This window comes from Coregonus lavaretus (assembly GCF_964263955.1).
Source record: "Coregonus lavaretus genome assembly, chromosome: 32".
NCBI classification, from domain to species: domain Eukaryota; kingdom Metazoa; phylum Chordata; class Actinopteri; order Salmoniformes; family Salmonidae; genus Coregonus; species Coregonus lavaretus.
The window spans coordinates 32,118,632-32,143,717 of NC_140019.1; the positions used below are offsets into that span (position 1 = coordinate 32,118,632).

The 25,086-nt window shown below is 45.8% G+C and overlaps 3 protein-coding genes across 3 annotated transcripts; 2 read left to right on the forward strand and 1 right to left on the reverse strand.

Annotated features, from left to right (window-relative positions):
- The first annotated feature begins 103 nt into the window (after positions 1–103).
- On the forward strand, positions 104–8,476 carry LOC311108011 (CDGSH iron-sulfur domain-containing protein 1-like). The gene is made up of 3 exons (XM_084150648.1): positions 104–264; positions 7,369–7,580; positions 7,856–8,476. Exons 1-3 carry the CDS (start codon positions 171–173, stop codon positions 7,943–7,945), a joined length of 396 nt encoding a protein of 131 aa, XP_084006774.1. The 5' UTR covers positions 104–170; the 3' UTR covers positions 7,946–8,476.
- A 751-nt stretch (positions 8,477–9,227) lies between these two features.
- LOC311108009 (uncharacterized protein) lies at positions 9,228–14,492 on the forward strand. Its single transcript, XM_084150646.1, has 3 exons — positions 9,228–9,508; positions 10,276–11,208; positions 13,827–14,492. Exons 2-3 carry the CDS (start codon positions 10,408–10,410, stop codon positions 13,869–13,871), a joined length of 846 nt encoding a protein of 281 aa, XP_084006772.1. The 5' UTR covers positions 9,228–9,508; positions 10,276–10,407; the 3' UTR covers positions 13,872–14,492.
- Positions 14,493–16,007: 1,515 nt separating this feature from the next.
- On the reverse strand, positions 16,008–24,541 carry LOC311107758 (uncharacterized protein). Its single transcript, XM_084150289.1, has 5 exons — positions 24,210–24,541; positions 22,364–22,777; positions 18,546–18,781; positions 17,310–17,535; positions 16,008–17,160 (listed from the first exon to the last, which is right to left on the reverse strand). Exons 2-5 carry the CDS (start codon positions 22,542–22,544, stop codon positions 17,027–17,029), a joined length of 777 nt encoding a protein of 258 aa, XP_084006415.1. The 5' UTR covers positions 22,545–22,777; positions 24,210–24,541; the 3' UTR covers positions 16,008–17,026.
- Positions 24,542–25,086: the final 545 nt, after the last annotated feature.

Consider the following 25,086-nt stretch of genomic DNA (forward strand, 5'->3'; position numbering starts at 1 on the left):
AGCTTATAACCATTTTGATAATGGGATTAATTGGCCAGTCCTATTGGTCATCACACCAGTGACGTCATTCAGTCTGGGCTGATACTGTCGGTCAGAAAGGACAGGGTTCAGATTTATTTTGATTGACCTTGGTGCGCTACCCCCAAACATAACACCGATCAACGGACAGGATGGCAACCACAGGTTTACCGTTACCTCCACTTCCAACGTTGCCAATGTCAACCCCAGTAGTAATCGAAAGTCATGGATTCCAGATATCTAAAGGTAAAGAAAATTAATTAATTTTATCGTTCTCTAAGTTAACGGCTGGCCATGTGAACGTTATGAATACCCCCTGTGAATAGTCTGTCTATAAATAATTAACAGTTGATCTATTCAAAACACTCGCCATATTTAGTCACAGTTCCAGTTATTATGTAGCCTAAATATAAGGACATTTACCTTGTTTACTACAATCATTAGCCCACTGCACCTAATGACACTTGAAAGCAACCTTTTGAGAGAAGCCATAAATAAACTTGACGTCAGTTGCGTAGCAAGTTGTTTTTAACCAGGTTAGGACAACCTTACCACCAGTCAGCCCAGTGCACCTCGCAACTTTGTGTCAGGTGGCTTGTGTGTGGCCATTACTTCAGCAGCTAAGCCGCGGTAGCCTGTGCGCGACATTACTTGCTCTCCAAATCCTTGACAAGCTCGATTGTTTTCATAGGCCTACTTATCGTCAATCCAGATTGATGTAAGTAAATTTGGCTCTATGCTATCTGCCACTCTGTTGACCATAGTACAGTTGTAGATTCCAACCAGTAAAGCGATTTTCTCTGTTTACGTTCGTGCGCAGAGCTCCAGAACGCATGTTGCCCCAGCAGTGCCCCGATCTAAGATTTCATAGCGGGTTATGTGGGCCAAGGGCCAGGCAATAAATTGGGGCTGTTGTGGCAGTCTGTCGACCTAAAGAAGTGTTGTTAGTCCCGTGTAGCTCAGTTGGTAGAGCATGGCGCTTGCAACGCCAGGGTTGTGGGTTCGATTCCCACGGGGGACCAGTATGAAAAAAAAATGTATGCCCTCACTAACCCATGTGGCGGCGTACAATTTGCCCAGCGTCGTCCAGGGTAGGGGAGGGAATGGCCGGCAGGGATGTAGCTCAGTTGGTAGAGCATGGCGTTTGCAACGCCAGGGTTGTGGGTTCGATTCCCACGGGGGGCCAGTATGAAAAATAAAAATAATGTATGCACTCACTAACTGTAAGTCGCTCTGGATAAGAGCGTCTGCTAAATGACTAAAATGTAACTGTAAGTCGCTCTGGATAAGAGCGTCTGCTAAATGACTAAAATGTAAATGTTGTTATGTTTAAAAAAATGTCTAAGATTTCCATTCCAATCGCCATGGCAATGTAGGCTTACCATAGTAGGTTAACCATTTCACATCTTAAAATAAGAAGAGGCGTTTAGTCTGGCCACATTTATGGTGTTTTATACAGTAATAGCCTACGTGCGCATATCTTCATGGATTAAGAACAGCACAGAGAATAGGCCATTTACACAGGACCTGTCCTATAGGTATATTATGCTTCCATAATAGCATTTCAGAAAGTGGAACTTGACTAATAGTGTTGTTTATATACCTTTATTACAATGTTACAGAGGAAGGCCAGGTCTTCTGTCAGGTGAAAATCCAAACTGTATACCTTAAAACGCTGAGTCTCAAATAGCCGCCTGTCCCTTTTAATAGCTGGACAAGGGCACACATTGATTTCAGCAAATAAACATCCGTTTCAAATAAACGTGGTCTAAATTAATTATTTACGAGGTTACCATGAATTATCATGAATTGGGGAATGTTTGATTTGTTATGTTAAATTCAATCATCCTTTTTTATCACCAGTAAGGCTAGTAAGAAGCTGCTAGCCATTGGCTGCTAACAAAGGGGCCAGGGTTCAGGTCTAGAAGCATGGTTTCCACTGCTCAAAATGTTTTCCCCCATCACTCACAGCCTAAGATATTAATATTTACACTGAACAAAAATATAAAGTGTTGGTGCCATGTTTCATGAGCTGAAAAAAAAGTACCTACAATTTTTCATTCGCACAAAAAGCTTATTACTCTCATGTTGTGCTCAAATTAGTTTACATCCCTGTTAGTGAGCATTTTCCCTTTGCCAAGATAATTCATCCACCTGGCAGGTGTGGCATATCAAGAAGCTGATTAAACAGCATGATCATTACACAGGTGCACCTTGTGCGGGGACAATAAAAGGCCACTATAAGTTGTACACACAACACAATGCCACAGATGTCTCAAGTTTTAAGGGAGAGTGCAATTGGCATGCTGACTGCAGGAATGTCCACCAGAGCTGTTGCCAGAGAATTGAATGTTAATTTCTCTACCATAAGCCTCCTCCAACGTCGTTTTAGAGAATTTGCCAGTATGTCCAACCGGCCTCACAACCGCATACCACGTGTGGGCGATTGGTTTGCTGATGTCAACGTTGTCAACAGAGTGCCCCATGGTGGTGGTGGTGGTGGTGGGGTTATGGTATGGGCAGGCACAAGCTACAGACAACGAACACAATTGCATTTAATCTATGGCAATTTGAATGCACAGAGATACCGAGACAAGATCCTGAGGCCCATTGTCGTGCCATTCATCTGTCGTGTTGGCCCACCTCATGTTTCAGCATGATAATTACCTTGAAAAGAACAGGCGAAGATCTTGGACACAGTCTCCAGTTCTTATTGTACCTCAGTGCTGGTAACAGCTGAGAACTGCCAGCTAACTGGCAGGCACAAAAACAGTCAACAACTTCGGGAGTACAGAAGAAAAAAAATGAATGACAGCTCTGATGGAAACAGGACGTTTCGGTACAATTTTAGAAATGCTGACAGATAATTTGTTCGTTTGACATGGTGGGATCTTTTTGTGTCAGTAAAATGAATTATGCAAGAAATGGCGGTGGAAACACCTTTATGCGCAAATATTGATATAATAACCAGTATATTGAAGTAAGCTTGGAGCCAAGCGATGATATGGTGTGTGGTCCTCCCACTACGACTCGGGAAAGTATGCAGTTTAAATTAGGCTTCACAGGGTGATGAATGGTGCACTGTTATCTTGATGCACCTTTCCAATAAATATCGAGGGTCTTATTCTGGTGACATGATGATCAATGCTTGACTGCCGTTTTCACAAATATCCATAATCTCATCATGTAGACTAGCCTACCCACACTGTATCTGCCAGCTGTTGGCTAGAGCGCACGTGCCAAGACCAGAGATGGCACATTTGCTATCAGTGGAGTTAGAAATGGGATGGAAACACACTGAACTTTTGATTTTTATTCGCTCAGGTGTACCCTGTTTCCATTGGTCATCCTTGAGATGTTTCTACAACTTGATTGGAGTCTACCTGTGGTAAATTCAATTGATTGGACATGATTTGGAAAGGCACACCTGTCAGTATAAGGTCCCACAGTAGACAGTGGAATTGTCCGTAGAGCTCCCGAGACAGGACTGAGTCGAGGCACAGATCTGGGGAAGGGTACCAAAACATTTCTCCAGCATTGAAGGTCCCCAAGAACACAGTACCCTCCATCATTCTTAAATGGTAGAAGTTTGGAACCACCACGACTCTTCCTAGAGCTGGCCGCCTGGCCAAACTGAGCAATCGGGGGAGAAGGGCCTTGGTCAGGGTGGTGACCAAGAACCTGATGGTCACTCTGACAGAGCTCTAGAGTTCCTCTGTGGAGATGGGAGAACCTTCCAGAAGGACAACTATCTCTGCAGCACTACACCAATCAGGCCTTTATGGTAGAGTGACCAGAAGGAAGCCACTCCTCAGTAAAAGGCACATGACAGGCCGCTTGGAGTTTGCCAAAAGACACCTAAAAGCTCTCAGACCATGAGAAACAAGATTCTCTGGTCTGATGAAACCAAGATTGAACTCTTTGGCCTGAATGCCAAGCGTCACTTCTGGAGGAAACCAGGCACCATCCCTACGGTGAAGCATGGTGGTGGCAGCATCATGCTGTGGGGATGTTTTTCAGCGGCAGGATGTTTGAACGGAGCAAAGTACAGAGAGATCCTTGATCGCTCAGGACCTCAGACTGGGGCGAAGGTTCACCTTCCAACAGGATAACGACCCTAAGCACACAGCCAAGACAACGCAGGAGTGGCTTCGGGACAAGTCTCTGAATGTCCTTGAGTGGCCCAGCCAGAGCCTGGACTTGAACCCGAACGAACGTCTCTGGAGAAACCTGAAAATAGCTGTGCAGCAACGCTCCCCATCCAACCTGACAGAGCTTGAGAGGATCTGCAGAGAAGAATGGGAGAAACTCCCCAAATACAGGTGTGCCAAACTTGTAGCGTCATACCCAAGAAGGCTTGAGGCTGTAATCGCTGCCAAAGGTGCTTCAACAATGTACTGAGTAAAGCGTCTGAATACTTATGTAAATTCCTTCGACAATATGGCTTGGTTTTTGCTGTGACATGTACTGTCATCTGTGGGACCTTTAATAGACAGGTGTGTGCCTTTCCAAATCATGTCCAATCAATTGCATTTACCACAGGTGGACTCCAATCAAGTTGTATAAACATCTCAAGGATATTCAATGGAAACAGGATTCACCAAATCACTGCCAAAGGTGCTTCAACAAATTATTGAGTTAATGGTCTGAATACTTATGTAAATGTGATATTTCAGTTTAAATACATATATACATTCGCAAAAATGTGTGTCGATTGATGAAAAACAACAACAATGTAATCAATTTTAGAATAAGGCTGTAACCTAACAAAGTGGAAAAAGTCATGGGGTCTGAATACTTTCCGAAGGCACTGTACATTTAATTGTTAGGGAACTACTAACACATGTCACTTAAATTGGTACAGTACTCTCACTAACGGGTGCAACAAATATAGCCACGTAAGGCACGCCTTAATATACACTATATATTTCAAATTAGTGGATTCGGCTATTTCAGCCACACCCGTTGCTGACAGGTGTATAAAATCGAGCTCACAGCCATGCAGTCTCCATAGACAAACATTGGTAGTAGAATGGCCTTACTGAAGAGCTCAGTGACTTTCAACGTGGCACCGTCATAGGATGCCAACTTTCCAACAAGTCAGTTCATCAAATTTCGACCCTGCTAGAGCTGCCCCTGTCAACTGTAAGTGTTGTTATTGTGAAGTGGAAACGTATAACAGCAACAACAGCTCAGCCACGAAGTGGTAGGTCATACAAGCTCACAGAACGGGACCGGCGAGTTCTGAAGCACGTAGCCTGTAAAAATCATCTGTCCTCGGTTGCAACACTCACTACCGAGTTCCAAACTGCCTCTGGAAGCAACATCAGCACAATAACTGTTTGTCAGAGGCTTCATGAAATGGGTTTCCATTGCCGAGCAGCCGGACACAAGCCTAAGATCACCATGCGCAATGCCAAGCGTCGGCTGGAGTGGTGTTAAGCTCGCTGCCATTGGCCTCTGGAGCAGTGGAAACGCTTTCTCTGGAGTGATGAATCACGCTTCACCATCTGGCAGTCCGGTGGACGAATCTGAGTTTGGCTGGTGCCAGGAGAACGTTACCTGCCTGAATGCATAGTGCCAACTAAAACATTTGGTGGAAGAGGAATAATGGTCTAGGGCTGTTTTTCATGGTTTGGGCTAGGCCCCTTAGTTCCAGTGAAGGGAAATCTTAATGCTGCAGCATAAAATGACATTCTAGACAATTCTGTGCTTCCAACTTTGTGGCAACAGTTTGGGGAAGGCCCTTTCCTGTTTCAGCATGACAATGCCCCCATGCACAAAGCGAGGTCCATACAGAAATGGTTCGTCAAGATCGGTGTGGAAGAACTTGAGTGGCCTGCACAGAGCCCTGACCTCAACCCCATCAAACACCTTTGGGATGAATTGGAACGCTGAATGAGAGCCAGGCCTAATCGCCCAACATCAGTGCCCGACCTCATTAATGCTCTTGTGGCTGAATGGAAGCAAGTCCCAACAGCAATGTTCCAACATCTAGTGGAAAGCCTTCCCAGAAGAGTGGAGGCTGTTATAACAGCAAAGGGGGGGACCAACTCCATATTAATGCCCATGATTTTGGAATGAGATGTTCGACAAGCTGGTGTCCACGTACATGTAGTGTATGTTAATTAGCCAGCGAGTCTTTCTCCTCCCACAATATTTCTCCACAATGTACCATAATTTACAGTACGCTGCAGTAAATATATTGCAAAACAGCAATACAGTACTTTATTGATGTATTGAAGATAAATTATATTTGGTGTTTTATATCACTTGCACTTTAGGCCTTAACAAAAGCTTCTAAACTGATAGAGACTACAAGGAAAAACAGACCAAAAGGACATGGCTAGCCACTCAACCATTAAAGGTTGGAGAATTGCTGCCTTTCTGATCTATCCCCTATATAAATTGAATTGTTATGGAACCACTACCACATATCACTTAAATTGCTACAGCACTCTCACTAACGGGTGCAACAAATATAGCCTCTTACAAGACACGCCTCAAAATATGTTAATGAGTGAGAAACAACAATACCATGCACCCACTAGAGTCCAAAAGGTTTTTGTCGCTCCAAAAATGCAGTATGGTACTGTATTCTGAATTACAGTAAATTACTGGCAGCAATTGGCCAGCATGTTACTGTAGATTTTCAGTCTAATAAAAAGCATGAGCTGGCGCACACCCAGAGAACATTATTTAGTGTAGAGGTGCTGACTAAAGGGGAATAAACTGTAAGCTATAAAGACAGTCACACACACTATGTATAAACTCCCAGTAAGTTATTAGGTAAGAAACCACCAACGTTTCGGCATCACTGTGCCTTCTTCAGAAACATTGGTGGTTTCTTACCCAATAAATTACTGGGAGTTTATACATTGAGTGTGCGACAATCTTTATTTGTTTTTATAACTGTAGATTTTCAGGACAAGGTTTGCAGAATTCCTAAAATACAGTATATTACTATATTCTGTGGGGGTACTGCGTTCTCACTCACGGGTGCAACAATTATAGCCTCTTACAAGGCACGCCTTAAAATATGTTTCGGAGCCAAAGACTCTTTCCCCGCCCGCAAACATTTTAATTAATACTGTAAAACACATTTACGGTATTTTACTGCACATTCTACAGTGTTTTACTGCTGAAATTACAGAAAGGTCTTACAGTGTGCTGTAAAACAAATGTATGGTATTTTACTGTGCATTCTACGGTAATCTACTGCATTATGTTTATACATTATCATACTGTTGGTTAATATAGTATGTTACTGATAAAATTACAAAAACGGTTAACAGTGTACATGTGCATTCTCTCTGTTTATGTATGCCTGTATGTGTTGTTGAATTTCAGACCAGCTGACTGTCCTGGTGCCGGTGGCAGTGGCGGCTGCTTTAGGTGGCTTCCTGGTGAGCCGTTACTTCAGTGGGCGTGGCTGTGGCAGCAGTAAGAAAAGCCAGGTCAACCCCTGTGTTTGTAAGGACAGTGCCAAGGTGGTGCACAGCTTCGACATGGAAGACATTGGCAGCAAGGCCGTCTACTGCCGCTGCTGGAGGTCCAAGAAGGTGGGCACTTCTTCTTCTTTACTTGCCTTGAGACTTGACTGTAGACTCCTATGGTCCCTGTTGCCATAGTTGGACGCCATAGCAGTCTACGGTCATGTCTCAGAGCAAAACATTCACTATCATTATCAACTATAATTTGCTACTTTTGACCGTTTTGCGAAGTGTAGTTTGTTATGGGATTTTTATGGGTGGTAAGGTTATACCTTGTGTTATTTATTTACTTATTTGTGTAAATTTCCCCTTTGGGTATCACAGTTTATTCCATTTCCCCACAGTTCCCCTACTGTGATGGTTCCCATACCAAGCACAACGAGGTCACTGGGGACAACGTGGGTCCCCTCATCATCAAGAAGAAGGATGCTTAACCAACCTCCCTTTCCCCTACTCACCCCTCCTATCAAATCATCACTCAACACCATTCAGTCACATGACACATACGCCACAGTCAAACAATCACTTGACATATCCATCCAGAGGTCCTACAGGTGAGCTGAATCACTGCAGGATCCAACCACGCTGAGCAGAACTCCTGCTCAAACCGCCTTCATACAACCCACAGTCAAAACCCCAAGGGAATGATACATTGATTGTGATTTTTGTCCTAGAAGCTCAGCTAATTAATGTTATTGAGGCATTGGTCTTAATGGTCTTAACTAAGAGATTAATAATACATGACTGAGAGTGGGGAAGGTGCTACCCTGTATTTCTATATTCTCTGACACAAGAGGGCACTTGCATTTCCCCTCTAAGACTATTGTGTTCAAAGTAAACCTTTAGGAATATCTATTGTTAATGTCCAAATGAGATACATTTTCTACTGAATATGACTGACTTGATGGTGATGTATATTGACCTGTATATTGTGAATACATGTGTCTTAAAGTGGTCAGACTTGAGTGTCTACTGTCATTCCTTTCCTGAAGACGTAGAAGGCCGACATTATATGGTGCTGAATTTATGTTTCGCTGCAAAGCAGTTTATGTGTGCCGATGTATGCCATTTTACCCACTGACACAAGGCAATATTTTCTCTCGCCGCTGGGAGCTGCTCTCGCTCCACTACGAGGTGTGAGGATTACTACGATTAGGCAGCACCCGCTCCATGTTTCTGCTGCCCAGGCTGGCGGACACACACACACACACACACACACACACTCATACACACACTCAGCCTCACACCACAGCTGGCTGTGGTCCAAAAAGGCCGGACTCTCGCAAGAGGTGGAGTGGATTACCCTGCCTAGGACCCTGAGGAGGACGAGGCTGATGCAGTGCACCTCTAAATGGGCCCCAACCCCCTCGCCCTCTCCCCTGATGGCACGTACCCTTCCAACACCATCACATGCCATGGGAAGGAACACACACACAACATACAATCACTCACCTGTCAGTCTGATTAATTTAATCACACTGTGATTCCTCAAACAGTCTCAAATAGCCCTTTCCAATCATTTGTTTTATTTCCAAGATAATTACCAATGTATTTCAAGACTTTGGCGTTGTCACCTGTCTTTTTGTATGGTTTTGTAAAATGCTGTGTAGCACAGAAATGAAATGAGCACAGGAATTTGCTATTGTGGTCAAGGGGTCATTTTTCTGCGTCTCACGGCCATGACTCCAGTTCGCTTTTTGTGTGACGCTCCCCAAATCTATGAAGCGTGTTTGCATGTTCCACTCTGAGAGTGGCGGGGACGAGGAGGTGGGAATGCGAGACGCGAAAGGCGAAGGACCTGTGCAGCAACCGAATTGGACAAATGGTTTACGGCTTCGTTTTCTTTAGTGATCACTGCAGATAGAGCTTGGATATGTCTAATAGTTGACAATTTCTTATATATTTTTTCTATCTCCCTTTATTTATTCCAATATTCGTGGAAGACACCACGGACAAACCACTGGACAGTGGGGCTCTGGTCAGCTCGCATCGCATTGGTAGGTGCACGAATTACGAAAGGCTGTGTTAATGTGATATTAATAATATATTGAAGAGAGAGAAATGACCTATTCATACTTTTGCAGTACTATCAATTGTAAGAATTACATCACTCGAACACCCACGTTATCGTTTATTGATGAAATATAGCGTTTTGTATTTATCTACTGCGACCCTGTCGTGCGCGCGCGTACCCTGGACTGTCACCGATTCTAGACAATAGGTCGTTTCTTGTCCTATTCGAACTCGATGGCATTTAGAGGTAGAGATTGTATATTCTCGAGCCTGGCTCACATCACAACTACAGTAGTCAAATCGAAATGCGCGCTCCAAATTTGACTGGCGCATATGCGCAATAGGCTATTTGTTTGTGGTATTCCATTATTGCATAGATTTGTCCCCCTTGGAACTCAGGTGCAACCACACGCAGTCTATCTTAACTTAAATGTAGAAAGCGTCACGTTATTAAAAACATATCGTTTTCTTTGCCTCAGATGTAGCCTATATTTTGGACACATTTTACATGCTCACTCAAACATGGGCTAGTAGGCGATTATTCCCTTAATTATGCTTAGGCCTGTGTCTTACAATGTCATTATTGTCTCTCATTCACTAAAAATAAAATCAAGCATCCACCAATGCCTCTCTAATAACATCTACCTCTTTTCTCCCCCTCTCCGCTTTCTTTGTCTCTTTTTCCCTGTCTCCCTCCATATCTCCTTCCCCCTCTTCTCTCTCCTCCATCTTCCTCTGCTCATCTCCACAGGGTATAAAGGTGGCAGAGAGGATCATGGGAATATAACAGCTGTCAGAGGGTTGAGATTGGCTAACTGACAGCTGGACTGCTGTCACTGCTCTAACCTTGGCATTACCCCACCACCTCCCACCCCCACCCAGTATGGCAGATACCCTGGACATGTCTGGCCCTTCCTCTCCAGAGCAGCAGAGAGCCAATAGGATCCTCAGTGAGCCTCTAAGACGAAGCCTGAAGCGCTCTCATCCCTGCTCCCTCTCTGAGTATCTCAACAACACTAACAGACTATCCCACCACCATAGCTCCAGTAGTATGGGTATCAGGAGCCTCCTCCACCCTGGTGCAGCCCAGCAAAGGCCCACCCAGCCCAGGCAGACCAAGCCTCGCCGGGCCCCCTCCACCAACATAGACCTCTGGGACTCCCCCAGTGGGCTTCACCTGGCACATGCTGCAGAGCTGCTGATGAGGGCTGGGGCCTTGACACTGACCCCCACACCCAGAGACCAGGGCCCTCTGGGCGGGCTGGGGGCCAGGGAAGCTGGGGTGGAAGGAGAGGAGGTGGAGGGTGGGTCCGGGGCTGAAGGGGACAGCGCGGGTTGTGTGACAGACTTCCTGCCACTGCTAGGCTGCTCCTGGTTCCCCTTGAACCCAGGCCTGTTTGCTCTGATGGCAGGGGGAGGGGGGTTCCTGACTAGTGGTGGTGGGACAATGGGGATGGCTGGCGTTGGGGAGGGTGTGGAGGTGTTGCAAGGCGAGAACTCGTCCCCTGGTGGTAGGGGTGGAGCCGGGAGAAGGAAGAGGAAGCGATGCGGGGAGTGTGTGCCATGTCGACGTACGGGGAACTGTGAAGAGTGCAGCGCCTGCCGCAACCGCAAGACCGGACACCAGATCTGCAAGTACAGGAAGTGTGAGCAGCTGAAGAAGAAGGCAGCCACCGGGTTCGAGGTGAGAGGAGTGGAGAAGCACACACCTAAATACACACTATTATTTAGAATGAGCATTAAGCGGGCAGTCTGACAACTAAAAATATATACCTCTGTAGTTGTACTACTCTATACACTACCAGTGAAAAGCCACCCTTTGCCTTGATGACAGCTTTGCACACTCTTGGCATTCTCTCAACCAGCTTCATGAGGTAGTCACCTGGAATGCATTTCAATTAACAGGTGATCCTTCTTAAAAGTTAATTTGTGGAATTTCTTTCCTTCTTAATGCGTTTGAGCCAATCAGTTGTGTTGTGACAAGGTAGATAGCCCTATTTGGTAAAAGACCAAGTCCATATTATGGCAAGAACTGCTCAAATTAGCAAAGAAAAACGACAGTCCATCATTACTTTAAGACATGAAGGTCAGTCTTTGAACTTTGAAAGTTTCTTCAAGTGCAGTCGCAAAAACCATCAAGCGCTATGATGAAACTGGCTCTCATGAGGACCACCACAGGAATGGAAGACCCAGAGTTACCTCTGCTGCAGAGGATAAGCTCATTAGAGTTACCATCCTCAGAAATTTCAGCCCAAATAAATGCTTCATAGAGTTCAAGTCACAGACACATCTCAACATCAACTGTTCAGAGGAGACTGTGTGAATCAGGCCTTCATGGTCGAATTGCTGCAAAGAAACCACTAAAAAAGGACACCAATAAGAAGAAGAGACCTGCTTGGGCCAAGAAACACGAGCAATGGACATTAGATATGTGGAAATTTGTCCTTTGGTCTGGAGTCCAAATTTGAGATTTTTGGTTCCAACCGCTGTGTCTTTGTGAGACACGGTGTGGGTGAACGGATGATCTCTGCATGTGTATTTCCCACCCTAAAGCATGGAGGAGGAGGTGTTATGGTGTGGGGGTGCTTTGCTGGTGACACTGTCCCCCGACCTCAACCCAATTGAAATGGTTTGGGATGAGTCGGGCGGCAGAGGAAAAGGAAAATCTGCCAAAAAGTACTAAGCATACAGTATGTGGGAACTCCTTCAAGACTGTTGGAAAAGCATTCCAGGTGAAGCTGGTTGAGAGAATGCCAAGAGTGTTCAAAGCTGTCATCAATGCAAAGGGTGGCTATTTGAAGATTCTCAAATATATAATATGTTTTGATTTGTTTATTACTTTTTTGGTTACTACATAATACAATATGTGTTATTTCATAGTTTTGATGTCTTCACTATTATTCTACATTGTAGAAAATAGTAAAAATAAAGAAAAACCCTTGAATGAGTAGGTGTGTCCAAACTTGACTGGTACTGTATATACAAAAGTATGTGGACACCCCTTCAAATTGGTGGATTTGGCTATTTCAGCCACACCTGTTGCTGACAGGTGTATAAAATCGAGCACACAGCCATGCAATCTCCATAGACAAACATTGGCAGTAGAATGGCCTTACTGAAGAGCTCAGTGACTTTCAACGTGGCATTGTCATAGGTTGCCACCTTTCCAACAAGTCAGTTTGTCAAATTTCTGCCCTGCCAGAGCTGCCCCGGTCAACTGTAAGTGCTGTTATTGTGAAGTTGAAATATCTAGGAGCAACAACGGCTCAGCTGCGAAGTGGTAGGCCACACAAGCTCACAGAACGGGACCGCCGAGTGCTGAAGTGCGTAGCGTGTAAAAATTGTCTGTCCTCGGTTGCAACGCCCACTACCGAGTTCCAAACTGCCTCTGGAAGCAACGTCAGCACAATAACTGTTCATCGGGAGCTTCATGAAATGGGTTTCCATGGCCGAGCAGCCGCACACAAGCCTAAGATCACCATGCGCAATGCCAAGCGTCGGCTGGAGTAGTGTAAAGCTTGCCGCCATTGGACTCTGGAGCAGTGGAAACACGTTCTCTGGAATGATGAATCACGCTTCATCATCTGGCAGTCCGACAGACAAATCTGTGTTTGGCCAGGAGAAAGCTACCTGCCCGAATGCATAGTGCCCACTGTAAAGTTTTGTGGAGGAGGAATAATGGTCTGGGGCTGTTTTTCATGGTTCAGGCTAGGCCCCTTAGTTCCAGTGAAGGGAAATCTTAACGCTAGAGTATACAATGACATTCTAGATTATTCTGTGCTTCCAACTTTGTGGCAACAGTTTGGGGAAGGCCTTTTCCTGTTTCAGCATGACAATGCCCCCATGCACAAAGCGAGGTCCATACAGAAATGGTTTGTTGTGATCGTTGTGGAAGAACTTGACTGGCCTGCACAGAGACCTGACCTCAACCACATCGAACACCTTTGGGATGAATTGGAACGCCAACTGCTAGCCAGGCCTAATCGCCCAACATCAGTGCCCGACCTCACTAAAGCTCTTGTGGCTGAATGAAAGCAAGTCCCCGCAGCAATGTTCCAACATCTAGTGGAAACCCTTCCTAGAAGAGTGGAAGCTGTTATAGCAACAAAGGGGGGACCAACTCCATATTAATGCCCATGATTTCGAAATGAGACGTTCGACGAGCAGGTGTCCACGTACTTTTGGTCATGTAGTGTATGTTAGTGTGTTACTGTCAGTGGTCTGGAGGTGTAGTGGTCTGTATCCATGTGTTGTGTTTTGAGTGGACGACTGCCTTCTGACCCCTTTCCTCTCCTTTCATAGAAGATGGTGTTTCCATCAGGAGCAGCGTTTCCATGGCTACAATAGGATTCCGCCCATTGATCATGAACATTGGTACTCTGGACCTACAAAGAAAGTCAATTCAGCTGGCCTTGTTGGATTGGCTTGGAGAGTACAGTACCTTCGACAATCAAAAGCATGAAGATGAAAACACAATGAAGAAAAGAGAAGTCATACCAATGGATTTACATATTGTTGAGCCAACATGAACCACCTCATGAACCACCTCATGAAGCACCTCATGAAGCACCTCATGAAGCACAGATTATTGTATATGAATAGAAAATGTCATTCCTTTTTATATTCCATTTTTGGAACATTTAGTCATGGAAGCTTCTGACCTGGACGTTTCCATATAAGCCAAACCAAGAAGGACAGACTGGTCATAATATGATGTTTAGGTTTGTTTTTATATTCATGTCACGGTTAATAAAATGATGAGTAGTAGATGTACTTAAGTCCTGATTAGTGTCTAGTTCTTACATCTCTACAGTCTGCCTTCTGAATAAAGACAAGGAAACTGCCAGTCTGTGTGTGTTGGGGTGAGTATGTATTTCAAGAGTGTCTCTGTGTGTATTTCAGGGGCTGACTGATCGCTCTCCATTTTCCGTGGGGCTTATGAATGTGTGTGTCTTGGGGGGAGGCATGCATGATGGCCTGACACAGAGTGGAGAACCTTATCACTACCTTCCAGACACACACACACACACACACACACACGACCAAAACGTACATAGACAAAACACATGCGCACATGACTCACCACACACTCAACACATTCACACACACGCTCTCTCTCATTCCTGTTCACACACATGCTCTCTCTCTCTCTCATTCCCATTCACAGACATGCTCTCTCTCTCTCTCATTCCCATTCACACACATGCTCTCTCTCTCTCTCATTCCCATTCACACACATGCTCTCTCTCTCTCATTCCCATTCACACACTGATTCAATTCCAATTTCATTCACAAGCATGTAGTATGAAGACACACACACGGTGAAGGCCCCAATAACATTGTGAAAGCAGAGAGAGTCCAGCTCACACAGACCGGGGGGGGGTTTGGAGGTTGCCGTGACGATGGTTGATAAGATAGGACCTTAATCTTCCACCGTTCACTCCAGGGGACGGGTGGACAGCGTAACCATGGAAACGGCAAGGCGAGATGTCACGCTATAATTGGGCCATGGCTGCACTTCCTGTGTGCCTTCAGTCAGGGGATCACAGAGAACCAGTGTGTGTGTGTGTGTGTATCCTACAGAAGTCCTGCCAACTCAAGCTAAAAAGCAGACAGGCACGCTGTTACAATTTTCCACTGAATAAGAAACATGTCCTATCATGCATTTCTTTCTCTCGCGGTAAAAGGGATTTTATATTCCTGAATCTCCAGTTTCCCCTTGTGCCTTTCCAGTCATTTTGGAGATGAATCCCCCTTCCCCCGGAAATCTGTGTCACCCGCTGGCCGCGAGGTCTGGAGCCTCCCCAAACGCCTGCAGAGTCTGGCTCTGCTGCCCTGCAAGACGGCAGGAGGGATGGCGAGAGAGGAGAGGGGGAGGGGAGAAAGGAGATGGAGAGACAGCAGGAGATAAAGATAGTAGGGGAAGAGTGAGGAAGCAAATAGAAAAAGAGAAAGGGAAGGGGTCAGACAGATAGAGAGATAGAGGGAGGGGAAGGATAAAGATGGATGCGTTGTCGAGAATACAGATGAGCCTGTCTCTGAGTCTGTCTATGTTAGCCTCTGCAACCAGCTGCTGCATGGCTCAGTAACGCTACACTGGTTGGATCATACTACAGCAGCTCTAGCAGGGCGCCTTAGAAGAAGAGGTCAATGTTCCTGAATCCTAAAGACACACTTTCATCTGTCCTGGTGGTACATGAGACATGCTTTATTGAGTTGGCAGAGATAGAGTTGTGCTGAATGTGTTCATATAGCCAGCCTGACATTCATCTACCGTGTGTGTGTGTGTGTGTGTGTGTGTGTGTGTTTGTGTGTGTGTGTGTGTCTGATCTTAGCGCATGTTTCTGTCGCCATCCAGCCGCCACTCGCTAATCAAGTTACCACTAGTCCCTTTTGATCCTTTGTTAACCAGCTGCTGGGAACTCCACTAGTGAACCAGAGCATGGAGTTCCATGTAAACAACAACCACTTGAGAGCACAGCATGGGGTCAACACTGTTTTATTAAGGGACTTCAGAAAAACAACCTTAACCCATCTCAGATTATTCTAGTTTTTAATTCATTCCACCCACACGTGTGACCTGTGTGTGTGTGTGTGTGTGTGTGTGTGTGTGCGCGCGCACATGCATATGTGTGTGTGTGTTTGAGATCTAGATGTAATCCTACCCCAGAGCAGGGTGAAAGGCAGGTCTGGTTGTCCTCAACCTCTCTGGTCACCATGGATACCACTCACTACAAATGAAACAACAGAGGACTCCCTTTTTCTCTCTCTCTCCCTCTTTCTTAATTCTCTCTCTCACCCAAGCACACCCACACACACACACACACACACACACACATTTCTTCAGAATTTTTATTTAGCTGAATTAGAGACCAACAGGTCAAAGAAATCTGTGTTTCGCACAAGCATGTTTCACACACAATTTAGAAATAACCTCCTCAAACAAATGTAGTTACAGTGCAGATATACAAAACAGAATATGACCAGAAAGCCTACGAGGTTAGACTGTTAAATAAAAAAAGATCAGGCAACTAAAAACACGACAGGATGGTTTGACCTATAGCCCAAACATACCAGAGACAGCAAAGTGAAAATAAATTATGCAAAATTCATGATTAGAAACGTAAAGCTAAATATCTTCCAACACCCCATGTACAAATCAGATACAAACCTCATGTAACTATGTAGAAATAGCTCATGTTAACCATGTCCAAACCCTCTTGTGTATTTAGGTTCAAGGAGAGGTGGAACTGTATGACTACCACACAGTCTCCAGGAACCTTCAAAGGGGGGCACTTCACCAGAATACCAGCGTCAAGCATTCCTCCCACTCAGCCATGCATGTCCACCTTTGACTCGGCTAAGTTTATAGCTCCTATTTCTCGGCACCGTAGCTCAGGTGAGTGTCTGTCCGTAGGTCACTTGTACCTGGTATTCAAATGAGCTCTTCAGGTGGGCAGTACCTCTTCTGTGTGATTGGTTGACCGTGGGTGCCCCTTGTGTTACCTCAGAGAGGACCTCTGAGGTTTGGTGGGCACAGGAGGCTTGGCGATGGGAGAGGATGTGACAAATGTTCTCCTGAGCTGGGCCACCCGACCACCAAACGCTGGGCTCTCCTCCTCATGACTGACCACCACTAGAGAGATAGAGAGGGAAAGGATTGTAGAAATATCTGTTAAGTCAATTAACTTGAATCGAGTGTAGAGTAGACATGTCATTCCAGAGAAACATGCACATGCAAGTATGCACACACAAAAACACACTCTCTCTCTCTTTCTCTCTCACCTCCTCTGCCCTGTGAGCGGGCCTTCTCTGTGACTGACAGCTGGGGTTGGAGAGACAGGCTGATGTTGCTGCGGTGGGGTCTGTAGCAGAGGCCCCAGTCCTTTAGGTCGTCTGTGCTGTTGCCTGACTCACTGTCGCTGCTGTCCTCCCCGGGGTCCTTTGGGTCATCCTCAGCACTGCCTGAGTACTGGTCCTCCTCAGAGTCCTTAGAGCCGTCTGACTCTTGCTGGAAATAGAAGAAGAATGGTGAGCTACATCCTGTATGGTAGAGCTACATCCTGTATAATAGAGCTACATCCTGTATGGTAGAGCTACATCCTGTATGGTGAGCTACATCCTGTATGGTGAGCTAAATCCTGTATGGGTAGAGCTACATCCTGTATGGTAGAGTGACATCCTGTATGGTAGATATACATCCTGTATGGGTAGAGCTACATCCTGTATGGCAGAGCTACATCCTGTATGGTGAGCTACATCCTGTATGATAGAGCTACATCCTGTATGGTGAGCTGCATCCTGTATGGTGAGCTACATCCTGTATGGTAGCGCTACATCCTGTATGATAGAGCTACATCCTGTATAGTAGAGCTACATCCTGTATGGCAGAGCTGATATCCTTTATGGGAGAGCTACATCCTGTATGGTAGAGATACATCCTGTATGGTAGAGCTACATCCTGTATGGTAGAGCTACATCCTGTATAGTAGAGCTACATCCTGTATGGTAGAGCTACATCCTGTATGGTAGAGCTACATCCTGTATGGTAGAGCTACATCCTGTATGGTAGAGCTACATCCTGTATGGTAGAGCTACATCCTGTATGGTAGAGCTACATCCTGTATGGTGAGCTACATCCTGTATGGTAGAGCTACATCCTGTATGGTAGATATACATCCTGTATGGTAGAGCTACATCCTGTATGGTAGAGCTACATCCTGTATGGTAGAGCTACATCCTGTATGGTAGAGCTACATCCTGTATGATAGAGCTACATCCTGTATGATAGAGCTACATCCTGTATGGTAGAGCTTAAATATTTATCTCCCTCTTTCCCTCTCTTTCTGTCTCACACACACACCACACACACCACACACGCACGCACACACACACACACATGCACGCACGCACGCACACACACACACACACACACACACACACACACACACACACACACACACACACACACACACACACACACACACACACACACACACACACACTTAGAAACACACTTACGCTGAGTTGCATCCGTATGGCTGATTGTGAGCTGGTTTGGTGGTTCTCTCTGTCTGTCAGTAGAGACACAGTATGGATATCAACCACTAGGTTGTTAATTTCTGTACTCTGTAGTCTGGTGTTGGTACGGAAGGTCTGGAGGAGTTTGGAGGATATAAATTCATCCACCTCTCCGATCACGCTCACACTCACATCCCCATCACGGCCCAACAGCCAGCGCACACTCTTACTGTGACCTGAGGAGACAAAGAAACACATAGACACATTTAATATCACACTGTGTCACTACCACAGATAATACAATAGCAGGGAACTCTTAAAACCTATCTCCATTTTAGATCGATCATCAGACTTCGTTGATGGAGTCTGGTTGTCATACTGGTTCCAGCCCAGCTGATGGTGCTGTTGTCTTATCAGTGAACAAACACATTACTGAGGTCTGCTCTGCAGGAACCTAGCTTTGTCTATTGTCCAGTCTACTGGCTCTGCACAAACACTGCCTTACTGACACACTAGTATATGGTCTTCACCTTACAGTAATCACTCAGATCTGACCACAGATCTGTGCTAATTAGATGACTAACAATTGGTGGGATACAACCTCTAGTCTCTAGTTACAGACAGGTCACCATTACAGTTATATGATCACGATACACATGAATAGGCAACTAGCCTAAATGTAAAACAGTTACCCATTTCAATTCATTCATTTCAATTCAGATAACTGAAGATAAGCCTATGTAATATAGAGCAAAATTGCAACAAAAGGTGTGGAAATGTTCTTGCAGCAAATCATTTTGGAAATATGGGAATCATTGTACAAGATGGGCCAAAGGCTGTGTGTGTGTGTGTATGTGTGTGTGTATGTGTGTGTGTGTGTGTGTGTGTGTGTGTATGTGTGTGTGTGTGTGTATGTGTGTGTGTGTGTGTGTGTGTGACATTGTTGTACTGTGTTACCTACGTACTGTCTTACGTAAGGAGAGTCTTTCTGGGCCATGGGGCTGTGAGAGGAGAATAAAGGGCCTGTGAGAAGAATGGTGAAGTGTTGCGCAACACAGCGCTTTTACGGCTCAGTTTAACACCCAGTGTTAAGAGACGAGAGAGGACTGGCCTACTGCTACTCAGGTGACACACGCACGCTCGCACACACGCACGCCACACACACACACACACACACTCAGGTGACACATAGAGCACAGATTGGAAAGACAAAGGGGTAACGTGATATTCGGGGCTAAAAGCGGTGAGCCACACCAAACACAGGGCTTACTCAATTCTATGCACTGCTATTCAATCTGCCGGGCAGGCAGGCAGGCATGTGGAATGAATCAATCGCTGCAGCTGTGTTTCTGACGATAGAGCTCTGATAAGAGGGCTTGCTAGTACACTATACTGGAGGGGATAGGTCTCATTCTATATACAGACCAGTATCCCTTCTCTCTTTTCTTTCCAAAACTATTGAGCGTGCCGTCTTTAGCCAACTCTCTTGCTATCTCTCTCAGAATGACCTTCTTGATCCAAACCAGTCAGGTTTCAGGACTGGTCATTCAACTGAGACTGCTCTTCTCTGTGTCACGGAGGCTCTCCGCACTGCTAAAGCTAACTCTCTCTCCTCTGCTCTTGTCCTTCTAGACCTGTCTGCTGCCTTTGATACTGTGAACCATCAGATCCTCCTCTCCACCCTCTCCGAGCTGGGCATCTCCGGCGCGGCTCACTCCTGGATTGCGTCCTACCTGACCGGTCGCTCCTACCAAGTGGCGTGGCGAGAAGCTGTCTCCGCACCACGTGCTCTCACCACTGGTGTCCCCCAGGGCTCAGTTCTAGGCCCTCTCCTTTTCTCCCTATACACCAAGTCACTTGGCTCTGTCATATCCTCACATGGCCTCTCCTATCATTGCTACGCTGACGATACACAACTAATCTTCTCCTTTCCCCCTTCTGATAACCAGGTGGCGAATCGCATCTCTGCATGTCTGGCCGACATATCAGTATGGATGACGGATCACCACCTCAAGCTGAACCCTGGCAAGACGGAGCTGCTCTTCCTCCCGGGGAAGGACTGCCCGTTCCATGATCTCGCCATCACGGTTGACAACTCCGTTGTGTCCTCCTCCCAGAGTGCGAAGAGCCTTGGCGTGACCCTGGACAACACCCTGTCGTTCTCCGCTAACATCAAGGCGGTGACCCGCTCCTGCAGGTTCATGCTCTACAACATTCGGAGAGTACGACCCTGCCTTACACAGGAAGCGGCACAGGTCCTAATCCAGGCACTTGTCATCTCCCGTCTGGATTACTGCAACTCGCTGTTGGCTGGCCTCCCTGCCTGTGCCATTAAACCCCTACAACTCATCCAGAATGCCGCAGCCCGTCTGGTGTTCAACCTTCCCTAGTTCTCTCACGTCACCCCCCTCCTCCGCACACTCCACTGGCTTCCAGTTGAAGCTCGCATCCGTTACAAGACCATGGTGCTTGCCTATGGAGCAGTGAGGGGAACGGCACCTCTGTACCTTCGGGCTCTGATCAGTCCCTACACCCAAACGAGGGCATTGCGTTCATCCACCTCTGGCCTGCTGGCTCCCCTTCCTCTGCGGAAGCATAGTTCCCGCTCAGCCCAGTCAAAACTGTTCGCTGCTCTGGCACCCCAATGGTGGAACAAGCTCCCTCACGACGCCAGGACAGCGGAGTCACTCACCACCTTCCGGAGACATTTGAAACCCCACCTCTTTAAGGAATACCTGGGATAGGATAAAGTAATCCTTCTACCCCCCCCCCCCCCAAAAAAAAAAATTGTAAAGTGGTTATCCCACTGGCTATTTGTGAGTTGCTCTGGATAAGAGCGTCTGCTAAATGACGTAAATGTGCCCTTGAGCAAGGCACTTAACCCTAATTGCTCCTGTAAGTCGCTCTGGATAAGAGCGTCTGCTAAATGACTAAAATGTAAATGTAAATGTAAATCCTATCAGATAAAGTGGGGGAGAGGGAGAGAATTCTGGGCATTACACATATACACACTGTTCTATTAGAACCAATGGAAAGGATAGGTCACATTCTATATCCAATCAGATAGAGAAAGGGACAGGGAAAGAGAGATAGATAGAGAGAGAGGGGGATAGAATGGGAAAGAGAGAGATGTGGGTTAGTGAGAGTGGTGGAACTTGGCCTGAGCTGAAGGCCTCTTTCTGTAGAGTGTGGTTTCAGGGTTGTTCTCAGAATAGTGGGGTGGGTGCTCCAGCATGCTCAATTACTCAGTACCTCCCTCTCTCTCTCTCTCTCTCTCTCTCTCTCTCTCTCTCTCTCTCTCTCTCTCTCTCTCTCTCCCTGCTGCTTTCTCTTCTCCTCCTCAGTCTCTTTAACCCTCATTACTCCTGTATCTCTCTCTCTCCCCCTGCATCCCTACCTCCCACACTCTCTCATGTCCCCATCTTTCATCCCCCCTTCCTGTTCCCTCTCTCTCTTTCTCTCTTTCTATATGTGAAGGGTTTTCATCTCTCCCTGGCCTGTATGTCCTTTGGTGTGTTGAATCTAAGGACAGAACATTCTGTGCAGGCAGAGAGAGGAGAGGAGGCAGAGGAGGGTACAGGTGGGTGTGACCGCCCAGGGAAAGGAAAACAGAAGTTTTGAAATGCACACTCTCATTTCTCATATGCAGTTACCATGACGCCAGGGGTGTGTTCTGAAGTATAATCTAGTGTACTGTACATGGTCTGGAAGGATTCTGCATTCTGTACTCACTATTAAAAGACTGGTGTGTGTGTGTGTGTGTGTGCGTGCGTGCATGCGTGTGTATTCATGTGTCTATTCATGTGTGCATGCTGTACCTTTCTTAGACCTGCCGTGTTCCCTGGTTCTCCTCTGTCCCTCATCCTTCTCCTCTCTCTCTGTCCAGCGTCTGACCTGCTCCTCTCTCATCTTCAGGAACAACGTTCTCCTCTGGTCTTCACTCAGGGCCTCCAGAACCTCTGGGTCCACCCACATCTCCTGTAGGATCTGAGCCAGCATACTGTCTGATGCTAGATAAACCCCCTTCCTCTGGTGCTGTTGGGACTGTCTAAAATGCTGGTGCCGGCCTGGTTCAACAAAGAGGGTTTTAAATCCCCCACGTCTGGTGGATCTGGTACAGTCCAAATTCCAAAATGCTGAAGAGTTCTCTTTCAACTTCTTAGACGTTCCCTCAGTTATGTTATAAAGCTTCTGCTGGGAGAGTGGATGGTCACTGATTCCTTGCTGGTACTCTAGAGCAGGAGAGAGCATATATATGTGATTAAAGCCTTTCTCCTCAGCTTCTCCCTCTTTGGCTGTCCACCAACACAATTGTATGTTTGTGTGTGTGTGTGTGTGTGTGTGTGTGTGTGTGTGTGTGTGTGTGTGTGTGTGTGTGTGTGTGTGTGTGTGTGTGTGTGTGTGTGTGTGTGTGTGTGTGTGAGTGCCTGTGTGCGTACGTGCGTGCGTGAGTGCGTGAGTGTGTGTGTGTGTGTGTGTGAGTAAATGTGTGTCCACTCCCTCTACTACCCCCCCACACAGAGCGCTGCCCTGCTGCTTTCAAACATTCAAAGGTAAACAGAGACCAGAGACCAACTCATCTGGGTGGCAGGACAGCTTTATGTAAACAGAGAGAGAATGCCAGTGAAAGACACACACAGAAACCTAGCTTTATTTCCATTATTTGGATTTAGCGAGAGGGAGGGAGAAACAGAGGGAAAGTTGGCACTGTTTATACTTTTTTTAGAGAGAGAGAAAGAGAAAGAGAGAGAAACTCAGAAACAGAGAGAGAAAAGGCGTGGAAGAGACTTTGCAACGAGGCTAGCTATCTCTAATGACCAAAACAGAAGAGACAGAGAGATAACCAGAACTATGTATCCCCCTCCTAAGGCTCATGATCACCTACCCTCTTACCCTATCTATACTCAGATAAACATACATACTGTTTTTAGAACATTATCAGCAGGTGAATGAGATAATGATCAATAGTTATCTTTGTATATGACTCAACACAGAGGGCCAGACCACCAACACTACCAACAACCACGCATTGTACAGTTACAGGACATCAATGGAGAGAGAACAGAACAGCAACACTTTCTATCAGCTAATATATGGAATACCACTACTATTATCAACAGGTAAAGCACTGCAGGAATCAAACACTGGTACAGATTAGAGGCATTACAGCAATTTTAACATCATTATAACCTCATTATAACGTCATTATAACAACATTGATACACAACATAAAGACTTGCAGTAGTGTAAGTACAGACTAATCAGAACGGATGCCTGTTACACACTGACCATGGCAGAAAGACACACAGACACACAAAGCGGGAAGTCTTGAATCTATGCCAGCATGAAATACATTAAGGGTTACCATAGTCACTGTTCACATAGAGAGAAAGAACCAGGGCAGAAAAGACAGAATAGAGAGAGCAAGAGGATGTATGTTGTGTACTAACAGAGAAGTTTAAAAAGTGTTTAGTGGAGTTTTCAAACAGAGCCTGTTTTACTGGGACTGACAGAGAGGGGTTATGAGAGTTGGATGAACTCGGACAAGAACAAGAAAGTAAGAGAGAAACAAAAACGAGAGAGTGGTGAGGAAAATAAGTAGAGTGGAGAAACCCCTGAGAAACCCCTGAGAAACCCCTGAGAAACCCAGCATACTTTACTTACTGTGACTGCTCAGCCTGTAGCGTTAGCGAGCCTGGTCCGTGTGTGTTACACAGTGACTGACTGTATCTGGGTGACGTGTGTGTCTGAGTGTGTGAGTCTGAGTTTGTGTGTCTGAGTGTGTGTGTCTGAGCATGTGAGAGCAGTAGAGCAGTCTGTCTAGCCTTTGTACTGGATATGAGTGGGCTGCAGTGACATCATAACATTCCCTCTCTCTCTATTGCTCTCTCTCTCTCTCTCTCTCTCTCTCTCTCTCTCTCTCTCTCTCTCTCTCTCTCTCTCTCTCTCTCTCTCTCTCTCTCTCTCTCTCTCTCTCTCTCTCTCTCTCTCTCTCTCCTCCCTCTTTGAGGTGGAAATATCTGGAACTCTTACAGGCAGGAGGAAGTATAATAACTTACCGTTAACTGGTCATTGATAAACATGATCACATCAGCAGTCATCGTCAGGTGGCTGACCCCACCCATAGTTGAATGACTTATCAGTATCTGGTAATGAGAGCCTTTGTGTTGTGATGTCTGGTTCCTGGTGCCACCTCATGGCTTAAAGTCAATACACTGTTAAAGCAAAACATGAACACAGGAAGGACATTTGCAGTATACAACAATAACAATGTGCTGTAAATGTAGCATATCAATAAATGTTGGGTTTGAGTCTTGCTGAATTGAAGCAGGAAAAGGAAACAGAAAATATTTACAGTCAGGGGAAAAAGTATTTGATCCCCTGCTGATTTTGTACGTTTGCCCACTGACAAAGAAATGATCAGTCTATAATTTTAATGGTAGGTTTATTTGAACAGTGAGAGACAGAATAACAACAACAAAATCCAGAAAAACGCATGTCAAAAATGTTATAAATTGATTTGCATTTTAATGAGGGAAAT